Genomic DNA, 17,042 nt, shown 5'->3' on the forward strand with positions numbered 1-17,042 from the left:
GAATTTGAATCTATGGTTGGCACCCTTAGAATTAAATGGTTAAAATCTTGTCTGTCACAGAGTGACTCTATGTGTTTCCACATCCCACAACCCTTGTTTAAGAAAATAGGAGGATTAGACTTTATTTTAAAATGTGATTTTGAGGTAAATAAAATCCCGATCAAGACATCGACCTTTCCCAAACAGACTTTGCAATGATATTGCACGAGTAAAACAATATTTACCCACAACTTCTCTCCTCATAATTCAACCTTATGGAATAATAGGATAATAAAACTTAATCAAAAATCTATTTTCAAGAGCGACTGGTTTAACAAGAAGATTATATTCATAACAGATTTGTTGCATGAGAACGGTATCATTCTAAGTTACACAGACTTTTCAGAAAAATATTGTCTAAACTGTTCTCAAAGAGAATATAACTAATTTTGTAAACTGATCCCACTGCCTCTGCTTCATTTGATTAAAAACTTTATGATATACAATAACTTGTCATCAGTGCTTCCTAATTTATTGCTAAGACAATGTCAGCTGTTTGAAAAAAATGCAATAATAAATGTATTAGTAGTTTCTTCAAATACAAAATATTTCATAGCTATGACAGAATGGTTACATGGCATGGTTTTAATTTAGTTATTTCAGATACACTCGATAAAGCAAACTCGAAATGTATGAAATTCTACCAAAAGTTAAAGAAACACTTTAAAGTCATAAACAAAATTAATCCTGTGGCAGAATTTCTAAAAAAGAGATTTGGCTTTGAGGTGGATCAGTGTTCTTTTTGCACTGATGAAAATGAAACCCTAGAACATCTTTTTTTTTTCTGCCCTATCACACAATGCTTTTGGTGTGACTTAAAAAATAGGATTTCCCTAAAAATTAATGATGTGCCACTATTTGAATTACATCATATAATTTTTTTATATGGATCATCTAGCATTGGGTGTCTTAACATCATCATACTTTTGAGTAAATATCATATCCATTGTGCTATATGGAGGAACACTAAGCCTTCTGTCCCTGGTTTTATTAATAATTTTAAGATATTTTCTTCTTCGCTAAAAAAGAGAAAAAGCAAATATGCCAAAAAAATTAACCAGGATATTGCCCGTCTCCTGCTATTCAAAATTTTGACTTATGCTGAAGCTAATATATTGTTAAGTAATGCAGCTGCTTCACTTAGGCTACTAGCAGGTTGCTGAGTAGACATCTGTGTAGTGGTTTGTTTGAAATCTACCACTTTTTCCTTCAGTTTCCTTGTCAGGAAACAACTTCCTGTTCAACTGAAATGCCTTGGTTTTCAGTGGAGTGTGTGAGGGGGTTTCAGTGTGAGAGCATTTCAGTAGTGTGTGTGAGAGATAAAATTTCAGTACTGTGTGTGAGAGCGTTTCAGTAATAATGTTCCTTACAGCACCTCATACACACACGCACTCGGCTTGCAGACACAAACATAATTTCTCAGATTCCTCCCTTTCTTCTATATGGCCATTTCACTTTCATTGTTCTGATCCTACTCTCCTCCAAGTTCATAGTTTTTTTTTCCATTTTTCTTCCATATTTTTATTTTAATTTCACACTTCAGTGGAGAAACCTAAATGATGACCTGCAAAGCTATATCTGGAAATACTGTGTGAGTAAGTATTTGCACACATATTGATAATAAGTGGCAATTCTCTAAAACACAGCAACTACACGAAAGAAAGGATGGTTGAGTCAAATTCCTTGTTTATGTGCACAAACTTTGTCAAATATAGATTACTCTAATTCCGGTTGATAGCTGGGTTAAACAAAAAAAACTGAAAAGAAGACAACATGAAAGGAAGAAAGCGCAGAAAAATGGGGGCGATCGTGGCTTAAGAGTTGGCAGTTTGTCTTTAATTGAAAGGTTGCCGGTTCGAGCCCCGGCTCGCACAGTCTCTGTCTTTGTGTCCTTGGGCAAGACACTTCACCCGTTGCCTACTGGTGGTGGTCAGAGGGCCTGGTGGTGCCAGTGTCTGGCAGCCTTGCCTCTGTCAGTGCGCCCCAGCGTGGCTGTGGCTACAATGTAGCTTGCCATCACCAGTGTGTGAATGTGTGTGTGAATGGGTGGATGACTGAACATGTAAAGTGCTTTGAGGTCCTTAGGGACTAGTAAAGCGCTATAGAAATACGGCCCATTTACCATTGAGAGAAAACAAGCAAGAAAGAATTAAAGAAAAAGTCTTTTGGCGAACACCTCTCTCTTTCCCACTCTGCTTGGCCCAAGATGACTCTGAGATGCCTCTAGGGTGATATTAACACAAAATGACTCTTCCCAGCTGTCCAGTAACATACGCGCACACATACACACACACACACACACACACACACACACACACACACACACACACACACACACACACACACACACACACACTGTCCCATGTCTGACCCGTTAGCAGGTGGTAATGACAGAGTCTATTTTACTTGAGGCCAATAGCCTTACAGATGTTTTTATCACTGATCTAATATATTTTCACTTACAACCTGGTAAAAAAGATTAAACTTATACCTTAAAATACAGCTTTTACGTTTGATTGATTGAAGGACAGAAGACAGTACAAAGCCAAATAGAAACAAAACAACTAAAATTAAACCATATATATACATTTATATGCACTGGCAGGGAAGAAAGAAATGTAACTCATACCACTTGTCCATTCTGTGGATTTTTGTGGGCATAAGGAGGACCTCTGATGTGATTCCACATCTGACCAGATGTCATTGCAAACACCACACACTAGAGAGAGATAAAATAACAGATGAGAGAGTCAAGCATAGATAAGTAACTTTTCCATTACATAAAACATGACATCATATTTTTGATAAAATGGGGAGAAAACTACACCTAATCTCATTTCACACAACGTCCCTGACATGTAAAAGTAGATAAATATAGAAAAACAAATATTTCACTCCAACCTAATATTGGTGTATATGTATCATACCAGTGCCGCCATGGCCCATCCAGTCTTGTTGTATATGAATTCCAAGTTGTTCCTCCTCAAATACAGCAATCCTCCAACTAGAGATACTAAGAGCGCCAAAGCAATAGTCCCTGAATAATTAGGAGGACGGAAGACCCGAATCTGAAAAGCCAGAAAGAAAGTGAGATGAAAGTGAATAACATGGTAACATGTTTCAGTTGCTATATGACTTTAATTTTGTAGTAGTCTGCATGTAAAATTATATTCTATATCTGATGTAAAGCAAAAATTTCCTATGATTTCTTACACATTAAAGATATTAAAAACTCAGTGAGTGGATGAAAGTAACATTATGTATTCAGTGTTTTTTTATATTTAAAAAGTTTTGTGGGTTTTTTATTGAAGGAGAAGCAAATATTTAGTGATTTAAAATGTCAAATCATTTTCTAAACTAATGAGCAGAAAAGGGTCCTTGAAACTGTCAAATAATTGCATAATTTCAAATAATTTCCTTCCAGTACTAAAATGTGAATTTTACATATAAATTAAAAACTCCTTGCAGTTCATTTCTGTGACAGAGACATAAAAAGAAATTTAAGAGAGCCACAACACAGCAAGCACAATTACTCCATCTAGAACAAAGACCATGAATCTGTTTCTGACGGAATACTCTTCCTCCACATAATCACACACTACTTTGTGAATTAAAACTACATTATTAATTATATAAAATAGTAATAATAATAATAATAACAATAATAACTTGTGACATTATACTGGGGTACACACTCAGTTCCATTAAACTCAGTAATATTTGAGGATGTGATCAACAGTGTCAAGGCCAATAAAATTAGCCTATGAAATTCTCTGCAATATGTTTTTTTCTTCTATTTTCAGTGTCTTTCTTCTTGAGGATATTTCAGTGCGACTATAATACCAAACATTGTTATTCCAACAGATCAAGATGTTCTAAAAGATAAATGTGTAACTAGCGACAATTTTATTTGAGGTGATTGGTGTTGTGATTTGGTGTTATATAAATACAATTGAACTGGCTTGAAATTATTATATTGCAAATGAGAATGTGTTGACACTCTACAGCTATTAAAAGTTTGCCCTACAAATTTGCCATGTACCAGGCTGCAAATGCTTGACTATGTATGTATAAAGAGGTAAAAACATTTTTTTCTGTTTATTTTAACATGGTTCTACTACACCCACACTAGAATCTTGATGAAAGGTTGAAGAAAAAGCCAGAATAACTTATTGTTGTATTCATTCAACTTTCATTTCCAGAATACAGTACACACATGACACGAAATGTCAAAGTCAAAGGACACTGATGTATGAATTATTAAAGCAAAAAAAAAATATAGCTAGGTCAAGGGATGAACCAGTCTCGTGTCTACACATAAACAGCTTTGTTACTAGCAGTTGTCACAAAAATACATAATTTGTTTCTGTTTATGTAGTTGAATGTAAGAAAAATGTAAAAGATAAAGTATGGCAGGCATAAAATTTTTGCAACAACAAGGTGATTCCCAAAGCTATTAACTAAAAGCTTGGCATATCTGCCCTTATAAGAAGATGGAAAGCAAACAGCAAAGACACAGGACTTAAGAAATGCATCTGACCTTTGAAGTTTGCTAAACAGGAAATAACCTGAATCGAAAGGTGGCCAACAAGAAGCCTTTCTTAAGCAAGGAAGGGAAACAGGGAGAAAAGACTGAGGTATGTCAAATTACACAAGAAATAAATTGAAAAAAATGATTGACAATAGGCCTTATGAAGCGATGACTCCAAATATGAAAGTATTGGTTCATTGTCATCAACATGTGTAGAGGAGATCATCAGGCCAGAGGTACAACAGTGAGTGTCTACAGTCACTATAGACAAAACACTGTGGATAATCTGTCATGGTTTGCATGAATCTGAATTTCACTCAGTTGTGATGGTGACCTTGTCAAAATCGATTTAATTACGAACACGGAAAAGAACCATTAGAGTTTGATCCACCGTGTAGATGCATCTGGAAAAGTATCAACTATATTTTTGCTATGTTATAGCAACTGTCTTATTTTTCAGCATGACAATGAGCCAAACATACTGCCAACAAATTTTATTTTATTGGCAGTTAAAGAAAATCATCACCATGACGGATAATGGAACAAAAAGAAGCCAACAAACAAAAAAGTACCTTCGAATGTCCTTTAAGAAGTCTGGACGTATTTATAAAGTAGTATTTATAAATGGAGAAGGCAGGAAGTATTTATAAAGAGTCCTTAAAGAAATTCTCTTCTCTTACCATTGCTGGTATGGATTCAAAAAAAAAAAGTGTGTGCGTATGTATGTACATGTGTGTGTAGATATATATGTATGTATGTATATGTACGTGTGTTTATCACTATGTAATTATTATTGCCTGTTACCTGTGGTAACGCAATTTATAATTAATATATATTCTGTATTCAGTTATGAAGGTTCTATTTGTTGTTGCGAGCTGCCGTTGAGATGCTTGCATGTGCCCGGGGCTGTTGATGGTTTGTTTGGTTGCAACGATGGGCGTAGCTGTGGGAAGCTTATTGTTTTTTGTTGATGAGTGAGTATAGGGGTGGGATTTAATAAGTTTTCTTCGTCCCACTCCTTTTCAGGTAATTTTTGTTTTTTGTTTTGTGCACTTTATATTCAATATATGTATTTTTGTTGTGCCTGAAATGAACAAATAAATGAAATGAAATGAAATGAAATTACAAAGAAGCTTTCCTAAGAGTCCAGGTTGTGTTGAAGAATAGAGATAGTCATATAAAATAATGACTTTCAAGCTCATTAGAATTGCATACTCAATTTTTGCCTTACATAGTTCACCTCTATCTATGTTTGCATATGTTACAATCAAACTCCTATTTCCCATTTTCTTAACAAAATATAAGGAAATGAAAGGAGATTCAAGACTTTTGCACTTTACTGTAGGCTTCTAGAATATCCATCTGCTAGTCAAGGAAACTGTCAAGGAAAAATTATAAGTAACTTGTGCAAGCAGGTTACAAGCATATTTTTTGCTGGAATTGAAAACTGAAGGTTGAATTGGAAACCAAAGAGAGAGCGAGAAAAAACAACCTGGGTCAAAAACACCTCAGCATTACACTGTAATGGCCAATTTGAAGGAAAGCGTTGTCGGGGATGCATCCACTGAAGACAAAACACTTAGTCACATAGAAAAGTGTTGTATGAATTTATGAGTGAATGAGACTTGTAGCAGAAAGTGTTTTGAGTATAAACTCAAAACAGACTGATAAACCAGTCCATTTATCAAAAAGGTCAATAAACTGCAATACACGGGGTTTCAACAGTTCTAACCATATCTACAAAAAACTATTGCGGGTGTATCTACACAGGTTTCTTCATCATTTCTCACAAACACATGAATGTTTCTGCAACTGCACAAAACTGAACAAACGTTTTGATTATAAAGTACCTGAACATCTGTGCGGTCCGCAATCCACTTGGCAAGCTGTTCTGAGGCAAAGCCAATCCTTTGCAGATCAAATGTATCAGCCCTTTTTGGCTTTCCCTTTGCTGGGAAATGCATAAAGGTTGGGGCGCTGTTCATGTTCAACTAAGAGAAAGAGAACACACAATGAAGACGATATTAAGTTAACGAATCATTAAATACACAAGGGCAAAATATTATCCTAAAATCATAACATATTAGCAGACAGGTGGCATAGGCTTGAATTTGTTTTCATTGCTGGCATTTCCTCCACATACTTCTATTATGTGGGATGATGTAGCATTTTTCACTTCCTCAGCTTTAAATTTTGTTATGAAGTTCAGCAAATGAAATTCATATGTTGTCATTTCCAGCACAAACAGTTTCATGAATGAGTCATCACTAAGGTGACACAAACAACAAAATATTAGCCAAAACTTTCAGTGAAGATATCCTTACTGCCAGAGAGCATCAGGCAGCAAAGCTACACTCACTCTGCTTTTGTATCAGTACCATTTCACAGGAGCCAAATTCTAAAGTGCTGCTGTCAGGTAAATACTGCATTTAAATTTCAACTTTTTGTTAAAGTTCCAAATCCTGTCTAGACTTTGCACCCAAGACATTTGAGACTGTTGTTAAAATTTATGAGAACTGTCAAGGAAAAAGCGTTACCAGTTATGTTTTATTATGTGAAACCTTTCAACTGCCAAAATGATCAAACAAATTTGACTGTCTTTACAGTTATGCTATGTAACTTCAAGGACTTTAAGGAAAGTCCAAAAATCAGGTCAGGACCCTGCGCCATGCTAAAACTCAATACTAAACAACAAAATACAAGACAGAGGACAAGAAGTAACCATTAAAACAATAAAAGAGAAAGAAAAATATACAGAAATAGTAAGCAGAAAAGTACAAAAACAAAAGTAAAAGCAAAAAAAATCTTAGCACTTAACATGTTTTTTGCTGGATTATTGTTTATCTAAATCATGATGAAAGAAAGAAAAGAACTAAAAAACAGGCTTTATATCAATATGCATCTATTGAAAGTTCTAAAAGTATCTTATAATAACAAAACAAAAAAAACCCAAAAAACAAAAATGACAGCTATTTTTTGACGCCTCTTTTCTGAGTTTTAAATATCTGGTAAAACAAAAACAAAGAAGGAACCAGTGGAGGAATAGCAAGTACTAACAAACAATCTAGTTCTATCCTCAATCCAACAGATGCATGAACATACATCAAATTATCATTATTTTTAGTGCAACTTTAGGTAGTGAGTATGACAATCTAAAGACTGCAGTGGGTTTAAGCGAACGAGTTGAAAATGGTTACCTGCTGGAAAACATCAGCTCCCTCATCATAGTCCACTACCGTGAAGAATAGCTTGTTGGAGAAAGCAGATGAGTACCGCCATGAGTTTGCCAGGACCTGGTACTCCTCATTTGCCTGCCTACAAAATAAACAGGACAGACAGAAGAGATATATATTAATTTGCAATTGTAAAATGCAACAGTATTACATTCACAATAAACACAAGCATGTGCAAAAACATTTGCCATCAGTGCTATGCTCAAAAACAATCATTCTTTTGCGTACTTAAGTTCCAAAACTTAAAAAGCCTAGTTAAAATTAGTATGTAGTATGAAACTGGGACAGAGCTTAAGAGTGATGTGGGAGTGAGGACTCCAGTGATTAGCCATCGTTTTCACTGCCCGATAGTCCTCTTAAAGCAGACACTCAGGTCACCATCTAACATCCATCTTACACTCTCTCCTTGCTCTCTTTTTCTAATGATGTCACACTAATGTTAATAAGAGAATGCTTGGAGCAAGGAAAGACAGAGAAGGTGAAGACAAAAGACAAAAGAAGTGACATTAATGTATACATCTGTTAATTATACAGTATACGTTTTATATAGTAGTTTATATAGTTTTATATAGTAAGTATTATATAAGTTTGCTAGTTTGTTGTTAGATTAAAAACACATACAAACAAACATAATTTTTGGATTTAGAATTTATATATTTTGAATAAAGGACTTTGTATTTGTGGTGTGTATTAAACTGTAAATTGCAGAATCTGGTTTGGCAACGATTTATTGAGTTACCTGCCTGCTGTGTGGTACTGACATGGCTGATGAATAACTTATCTAATCAAGTGACTGATGATGTAGAAGAGTGGCTGATTAAAGAAACCAGCCAGGTCAAGATAGAGAAGGTCAGTGATGATTTCATCAGCTGGCTGGATGCCCCTTTGGACACAACCATGCGAGCTGGCTAGGTTTAGCATACAAAATGAAGCAGTTACAGACTAAATTTGTATGGAACTTTTACTACATTTTCAGATTAAGCTTGTTATTTGTGTAAGCATTCACTATTTGAGTTCTCAAACTGGAAATTCCTATAATTTGTAATAGCCACTGTTTTTAATATAAATTAGTATGACTGAAAAAACAAAAATACCATCAAAAACCATCATCACAACAAACCATCACACAAGCAAGAAATAAGTAATATGCAGCAGACTGCAGTATCACACGTAACACTAAAACCACATTTTGGGTTCTCAGACAAGAAGCTTTCACAACCATGGACAGCTCTAGAGCAGTCTCAATTATGAACTCCAGTGCCACGATAAGAACTGTCCATGGTGCTGAAATATAATTTAACACTTGTCAGGGCGTTAAAGTTGTAGATTCACATAAGAACAAATTTTCATTAAAAATAGAATGAGAGAAATAATTATTTCAGCCACTGCTAAATTTAAATCTTTCTCACTTGCAAAGAAATGAACAGTGTCTAATTTTCATGGTAGTTTTAGTCGGATGGAGAGAGATAATATCTACCTGCCCCCCAAAGAAAACAAAAAAGCAAAATATATGACATAAAAGTTATAAATATATATATTTTTTTATTGAGTGAAATAAGTATTTGATCCAACCCAACTAGAATTCTTAATCAATCAATTACAGACACTCCTGATCTCAACTCATTATTAGGGATGTGTACGGTTCTGACATCAACAGTAGTAACCAGACCGAAAAGCAGCGCACATTTCGGTGCTTTATTTTGGTGCTTTTTTTTTTCCCTGAGATGTTATACACTTTGGATTCTAGCCAATCATTTTACCATTGCAAGCGTAGTAGGCGGGCCCAGGTACGTACGTTCTTTTAGAGCAGAGCTACAGATTAAAAATGCCCAAGGCGAAGCGGTCAAAAGCCTGGCTGTACTTCACAGCAAAAGATGCAAACTCAGCAGCCTGCAACAAGTACTTTAAGGTGACACTGTGCAAATGAGGTAACACCTCGAATCTGATGAAACACCTGGCGACGTATAGAATTTTGTTAAAAGCCGAGAAATGCGCCGTATTTGATAGCTTGCTGCGAGACCTCACACCGTGCACATTTACTGCGGGTGTGATGCCTGTTATCTGACCCGGAGCAACATCCCCCAAGAACCCGAAGAGGAGAGTCCTGGCCCCTAGCCCTGCCAGTGTAGCAGAAATGATGACGGATGATGATGGCAGCAGCAGCCGTTCTTCTCTGCGTGAGTAGCTTAATGTTGTTCGTGTGTAAGCTAACCACGTTATTAAATTAATGCATGTAAGGTGAACTAGCAAACACCTTCGTAGTTACATGCGGCTGTCTTCTTGTTTGATGACAGATACTCCCGTCACCCTGGCCAAAAAGCCTAAAATGACCAAAGAAAAGTGGGCAGCAGCTAAACATGAGAGGTTTTTGGACAAAATTGGTGTTTTTTCCATTGATTAAGCACTGCTTCCAGCCAAGAGTGATACCATATATGGTACACATATGGTATACAGAAAAGGCTAACATTGTTATCTTTTTACAAAAAAACAAACAAACAAACAGCTAAACATAAGAGGTTTTTGGACAAAGTGTGTGTTCTCCATTCTTTAAGCACCGGTTAGTCCACCATTTAAGCACCAGCACCGTTTCAAAAGTACCGGTTTGGTACTGGTATCGGATAAAACCTAAACGATACCCATCCCTACTCATTATGCGTATAAAACATAGCTTTCCACAGAATCAATTTCTTCCATTCCAACCTCTCCACCATCATGGACAAGACAAGAAAAAAAAAAAACTGTTGAAGAACCTCAGATTAGATTAGAGAGACAGTAATCTTAGAGAGAGTAATCCAATTTGTTATACAGGTACTTGACCTTGCTGTGTTGTACCTGATTCTGCTGCAAATGTGATACAGGTTGGATTTTTTAAGTAGTAATTACAATTTAAGATTGCAGTTGGTGTTATGTCTGTTGTTGTTGTTGTTGTTGTTATTTTTTTAAATCTCCCTGTGCATTTAATGCTTCTAGTATATAAGTGGCTATGGGACTTGTTCTGTGGACAGTATTCATTTCCTTTTGGTAGTACAGAAGAAAAGAACATGAGTTGAAAGGACTTTTTCACTGTAGCGAGAAAACTCACAGGAGGCCATGACATCTTGGGCAATAGCGGGAAGGACAAAGGAATAGCTGTTACAGTAAGAGCTATGGCACATTGTGTCCTACAGTAGGTGTACTGCGCGTGTACGTGTATATACCTGCAGACAGAACATTGCCTTTGAGGCTGTAGGGCAGTGAACATGACGATGACAGAGTAGTTTCTGGGTGGGGCCTTGACAAAACGACGGAACTTGTCCCCATTCATCCGGATAACCGAACGCCGAGAAGACCACTCCATCATCTGGTCAACTTTCTCTGACAGCAGGTTCTGAACACCCAGAAAAAGAAAGAGGTGGAAATAATACATCCCATTAGGATTTTATAGGAAAAAGAAGAACAATGCAATCATAGTTAAGTAACAATTCAGGGAAATAAGACTAGTATGTATGATCCTGCTTCCTTACATTTTATCTTAAAAAACGGCAATGTTTCTTCCAGCCTTTTCTCCTCATGTGAAGCATGTATACTCTGACTGAAAGTCCAAGGGTGACTCAGTGGTGGTAGAAGACTTAAATAAAAAATAGGTTTGACTACTGGCCTATAAATATTAATAGGGTACAAACTAATTTCCCCCCCACAATTAGGGCTGTCAGCGGTAATGCAGCGTTAACGTGGTCATCACAATTAACACAATTTAAATTTTTTACGTGCTCAACCCATCTGTAGTGCAGAATGAACAAACTTTGGACAAACTGCCCGAAATGCGTTGACAGGGACATTTCAGGGATTTCGACTCAGTCTGTGCTCCAGATGGGTTCATTGGTAATCGCGTTAGTCGTGATGACGGCGCATTGACGATGACAGCACTAAAAAAATATCAAGTTGCCAATGTGAGATTTCTTTGGCTTTAAACCAGATGAAAGAGGTAGAGAGGAAAGAGGCAAAGAGGTGTGCCGCTTGTGCAGACGTATAGTGCGAGCAAAGTACTCAAACACGACTAACTTACATGAGCATGTACGTGTCCACCATCCGGCTGAGTATGCGGCTATCACCACCTTCTGCAGCTCCATCAACAAGCATTTGGGTGCACTCTGAGTAGGGTGCATTTGCTCGCAGATGAAAGAGGGTGCTGTTAAAACAGCGCTATTATTTATTAATTTTTTTCTGTTGATGCTTCTATTAGCTCCATCGTTATTAGCAAACTTACTCAGGGGCAAATAAATAAATAAATCATCCCTGTAAAAACAATTGATGATGGGCTCAGCCTATCGTCGATAGTCGATATATTCGTCCAATTGCCCAAGCCTAGTTCATGATCATGCTTTCTAATTCTCACTGTCAGTTTTTAGAAGCCATCATATGCACGCATCTCTGGTATTGGCAGAGGGACATTTAATTCAGGGTTGAAGCATGGCAGAGATCAGCGGCAAGCATTCTGTCATCACATATTACATATGTAGATTAACTTTTCATCTTACTGTCTCCATTACTCTCTCCCCAAATTTGGTAGCATTGGATCAAGTAGACAGTAACTAAATAATTTAGCATTGCACTTCACTCCAGCTACTAATTGGGCACAAAATCTCTTTTGCTCACTCTTACATGTACACACACACACACACACACACACACACACACACACACACACACACACACACACACACACACACACACACACACACACACACACACACACACACACACACACACACACACACACACACACACACACACACACACACACACACACACCAGGTCATAGACTTGGCTGAAGAAAGCAGAGCTGTTGTCTAAATCTCTCCAGTAAACTGCCTGGGGACAAGATTGACAGAGACAAACAAAAACTAAAAGGAGGAAGAGGAAGACAGTGAGGCAGAAATAGGCAATACACACAGCTGCTGACATGTGTTTCTGCAGTATTGCTTGTGTGTTTTAGACAACACACACACACACTCCTATATATACATGGCCCAGGAGGGCCATGTATAATGAGGAAGGAGATTCCCAAGGGAACACGAAAAGGCAACAATAAGTACTACACAAAAACACAAATCTATACACAATAGTGTGAATGTCCACATGAGGTACAAAGTGGTTTCTATACACCTCTGCTTTTCTGCCTTTGATTTATGTACCTTGTTGCTGCCCGTGTGCATTCACCCCCAAAAGGAGAACTGTCAGTCCTGGATGCCAATCATACTGCAGTAATGATGCACTGTCTAACTTTTGTTGCACGCATGCACTAGCGCACACACACACACACACACACACACACACTACTGCTGAAAAGATTCAGAAGTACTATGTGAGTATAGATAAGATTGCACACTATTTTTCAGGACCATTACAGAGTAGCTAGTTTAAAAAAACCAAAACAACTACAAAAAAAACACTTTTACTTGTGCCAATTTTCAGGTATGAGCTGCTGTATGGAGGTCTAAAATGAGGGGCTGAATCAGCAAGGAAACACAAAAGTTATTGAGACAATATAAAAGCAAGCCACAAAACATACATTTATATTTAAATTTAGATTTTGCACTGTACTACATTATTTTCTGACAACTAATTGGCATAAAACTGCATAATTACATTATCACACCATTTTGAGAGTGAAATTATGGGTCCTATGGCATGTATGATTAGCCTTACTAAAATTATTTTACAGCTGCACTGCTACCAGTATTAATGTTTTACAGCTCTACTAAACTAGCAATTTAAAGTAGTTTAATTTAGCTTGAAAGCATTTCTCAACTTGTCCAGTCTCACAGTTAAAATTCAATCAAGTAAAATAATTGCGTGGGCAAATAAGAGACTTATTAAGCTATATATGCGAATAACTGCACTCCAACGTTCCTGGTTATTTTCTTTGTGACTGTGTTTGAAAGTGAACATTTTTTTTGACAGTGCAAAAGACTGTCATTAAATGTCAAATTTAGTCATTGTGTATGACGCGTAAGGTCAGATAGGATGACTCTTCAAAGACAGATGATGACAACAGCATACCACTATGCTGTGGTATGATAATGGGGCAAAGAAATGAAATGTTCCTAATAGCCAAGTGTTGGAGTGATATTTCATGATTGTCATTTGTACTTAGGAACATATAATCAATAATATTTAGAGGTATATAATCAATTGCATATTGATAGGATGTCTGATCCTTAGTAGTCTGCGAAGACTCTGTGCGTTCCAGAGCACTCTGACATACACACACATCCTAAGGTCATGAGAGAGGTCGTACCTTCTCTTTCTGATTTATACTATGGGAGAACACCTACTCTGTACCTGCTTAAGTGTAAGAGCCCTTTGTTTAGGTGGACCACTGGACTCCTGTCACCGGCTTTTTAAGGAGGCGTTCACAGGGCCACATCTTGACACAAACATACACACACACACACACAGACACACACAGAGACAGTGTTCTTTGTTCACATATATGCCTGTGTAAGATGTCACATATTAATGAGACTATGCATATTCATGTGTGTAAGGAATAAAAGCAGCCTGCACGGGGACGAAAGTTGAAGTGGGTTGGAAACAACTGCTTCCCTCTCGCGAGTGAAAACATGAGCTTTGTGTGACCTCGTTCCTGAGTGAGTTTCTGTTTATCCAGCAGTATCAGGGGTAAAACTCAAGTCAGTCACCTGGATCCAAATCAAAATATCCACAAACAACGCTATAGGCTGGGCACAGGGGGTTATATAAAAATAGAAGCCCACAACATTCCAATGAATTCTACCTAAAATGCATATCGCAGGCATACAGTAAACTGAATACTGTTCTTGAACCGTCTAACATTCATCATTTTGAAATGTAGCATTTTCTTCTTCTAGCACTGAATAATTGAACATAGAACAAAAAGACTTTAATTTTGGCTTTGCTTTTCCTTTTTTTTTTTTTTTTTTTATAAAGATGCCTTCAGATGACTATAACTGGTACATATGAAGGAACACAAAATGAAATGAAACCATACACACTGCAAAGTAAAAAAGTAAAAAACATCTATCCTATGTCGAGGATACAGCACTTTGTGAAAAACAAAATAAAAAAACAATGTTGGGAAACTTCAAAGGACCCTTGGTAACAATAGAAAATGAAGCATAAACAGGTGAACATAAGAGAGTCATAAACAAGTTGAGTGATGCAAAAAAGAAACGTATGTGAAAAGTAACACATTGTAGTGCTTTCTTTGCTTTTTGAAACTTAACTTTGGGCAATACAAAATGTTAAATATAAGAATCACATGTGTCACCAAAGCACTAGTTGTTATATGAGGGTCACAACACACACTTTGGCGTGATGTATTTGGTCTATCAAGGCGATAACAAAAAATTTATTTTTTCCTCACACAGGGCATGGAAATGAATCTTAACCAAGCGTGCATGTGTGCGTGTTATCCAGTGAGTAAAACGCACAAATGGTCTACAGATATCCTGTTTTATCCATCTCCTTTTGTATTACTAAATATGAATCCCTTAACCTCTCTGTAACACAGACACACACAAAAAACTATAGTTTATAGGGTATGGAGCAAATTGTAACACTAGAAGTGAACCTAGAACTAAATCTTTTCTATTTTCAACAATTTTTCATTTTGCTCTCACTCTCTTGTCTCATCATATCTATTTCTTACTTAATCTCCAGTTCATTCTTTGCCCCTGCTTTTCTTGTTTCCTGAATTGTTTTATCCTCTTGTCAAACACCTCACTGTCATTTCACATTGCTTTCACCACAAAGCCACTACAGTGCTAATAACTGAGTGTCTTGACTTGTAAAATAAATACAACCAAAGTTACTTTACAACAAACCCACAAAGATCTTACTAGCAGTGCATCCCAACAGCACAGGAAGATAATTTGAAGAGATGTGATTAGACAGCCAGGAGTATGATGCATGACATATAAGGCGACTGATTCATCCAGCAATGACCATGTAGAAAGAGGTTAAATGGGGCATGAAAGAGGCCAGTTAGTTTCTTAGTCATCTAGTTGCACAACCATACACTTACTCTGCCAGCCATAAAACTGTTAGAAAATATATCAGTAAGTGAAACAAAGGACCAGTTTGTGAATTAAGAAAGCTAGTTATAAATTAGACTGTCAGCTATGTGGTGTTGAATCAAAAGCTGATATGTATGGTCAACTTTGCAGCTGATAACACTTTTGCATCACTTTGTTTGACAGAGGTTAAAGTTCCCACCCAAAATAAAAAATGCAGCAAAGGTTTTCTGTGAAGAAGAATGATGTGAGAAAGATTTTCGAGGAACATTTTAAAGACTGATTTGACTAGTTCAGTCATGGCTGCTACGAGTTTTATTTTTGTATTGTTTTCTTAATAAAAGTCCTTCACCTCTCAGTTGAAAAGAAAATGTAGTTTCTACTTTAGAAAAGCCAAAGATTAGTTTAAATCTCTATTGTGCCACTTGAAATTCTCATTTTTATTTTCAGATAAAGATAGATAAAGATAAAATGCACATGCAATTTTTTTTTTTTTATCATTTCGAAAAAGCCTGCACAGAGAAACAAATTGTCCTGTCTTTATGTTTCTGTCTTCAAAGGCCAACTGAGAAGTTCCTTTGAAGAAATGTAGAGAGTACAATTTGTAACACTCTTCAATGATGGTGCCATAACAAGGGCACATGCACGGGAAGGGGTGGTGTTGAAAGAAATGGTTTTAAATTTTCCTACATATGTTTGTATATGTGTGTTTCACATCGGCATTACTCTTAAAACCTCTATCTTTATATACCTCGTTTGCAAACAGCCAGGGGTTTGATCTGTGAATATTCAACATAAAAAGCTAACAGTGTTTGTTTCTCTCAATCCCTTGCTCCAGGCAGTCTTAACCAAGGGCTATTGTGAGTGAATGGGTTTCTGCTTTGGTCATCAGCCTCCAAACAGTTTGCTTCAGTTCTCCCATTGAAAGGGGGATTACTAGAAATTGACTTCATATAATAAAGGAACAAAGACTCGCTCTTCCTCTCTCATCATCAGAATCATGTTGCTTTTGTAAATCCCAACAAAGACTTATTCTTGGTCAGTTTCTTGTAATCATAGTGTCCTTATGATGACCTTTCTGTGTTGTGTTAAAGTAAAGATACATAAAGGATACTCATATACTGATGCACTATAAAAGCTCAGGAGGACACAGGAATTGAGGAAGGAAGGAAAAAAATAATACTCAGTGGTTCTTTTCTTTTG

General features: G+C 36.7%; 1 protein-coding gene across 1 annotated transcript in view; it reads right to left on the reverse strand.

Annotated features, from left to right (window-relative positions):
* LOC102781458 (dolichyl-diphosphooligosaccharide--protein glycosyltransferase subunit TUSC3) overlaps nucleotides 1–17,042 on the reverse strand; it is an 83,940-nt gene that overhangs the window by 34,995 nt on the left and 31,903 nt on the right. The window contains exons 2-6 of the mRNA XM_087841892.1: nucleotides 11,001–11,170; nucleotides 7,768–7,885; nucleotides 6,421–6,561; nucleotides 2,967–3,107; nucleotides 2,669–2,758 (exon numbers count right to left, since the gene is read on the reverse strand). Of these exons, the coding sequence (XP_087698018.1) occupies nucleotides 2,669–2,758; nucleotides 2,967–3,107; nucleotides 6,421–6,561; nucleotides 7,768–7,885; nucleotides 11,001–11,170 (660 nt within the window). The remainder of the gene's footprint in view (nucleotides 1–2,668; nucleotides 2,759–2,966; nucleotides 3,108–6,420; nucleotides 6,562–7,767; nucleotides 7,886–11,000; nucleotides 11,171–17,042) is intronic.

This window comes from Neolamprologus brichardi, chromosome 6, assembly GCF_056152115.1.
Source record: "Neolamprologus brichardi isolate AB-2024 chromosome 6, ASM5615211v1, whole genome shotgun sequence".
NCBI lineage: Eukaryota > Metazoa > Chordata > Actinopteri > Cichliformes > Cichlidae > Neolamprologus > Neolamprologus brichardi.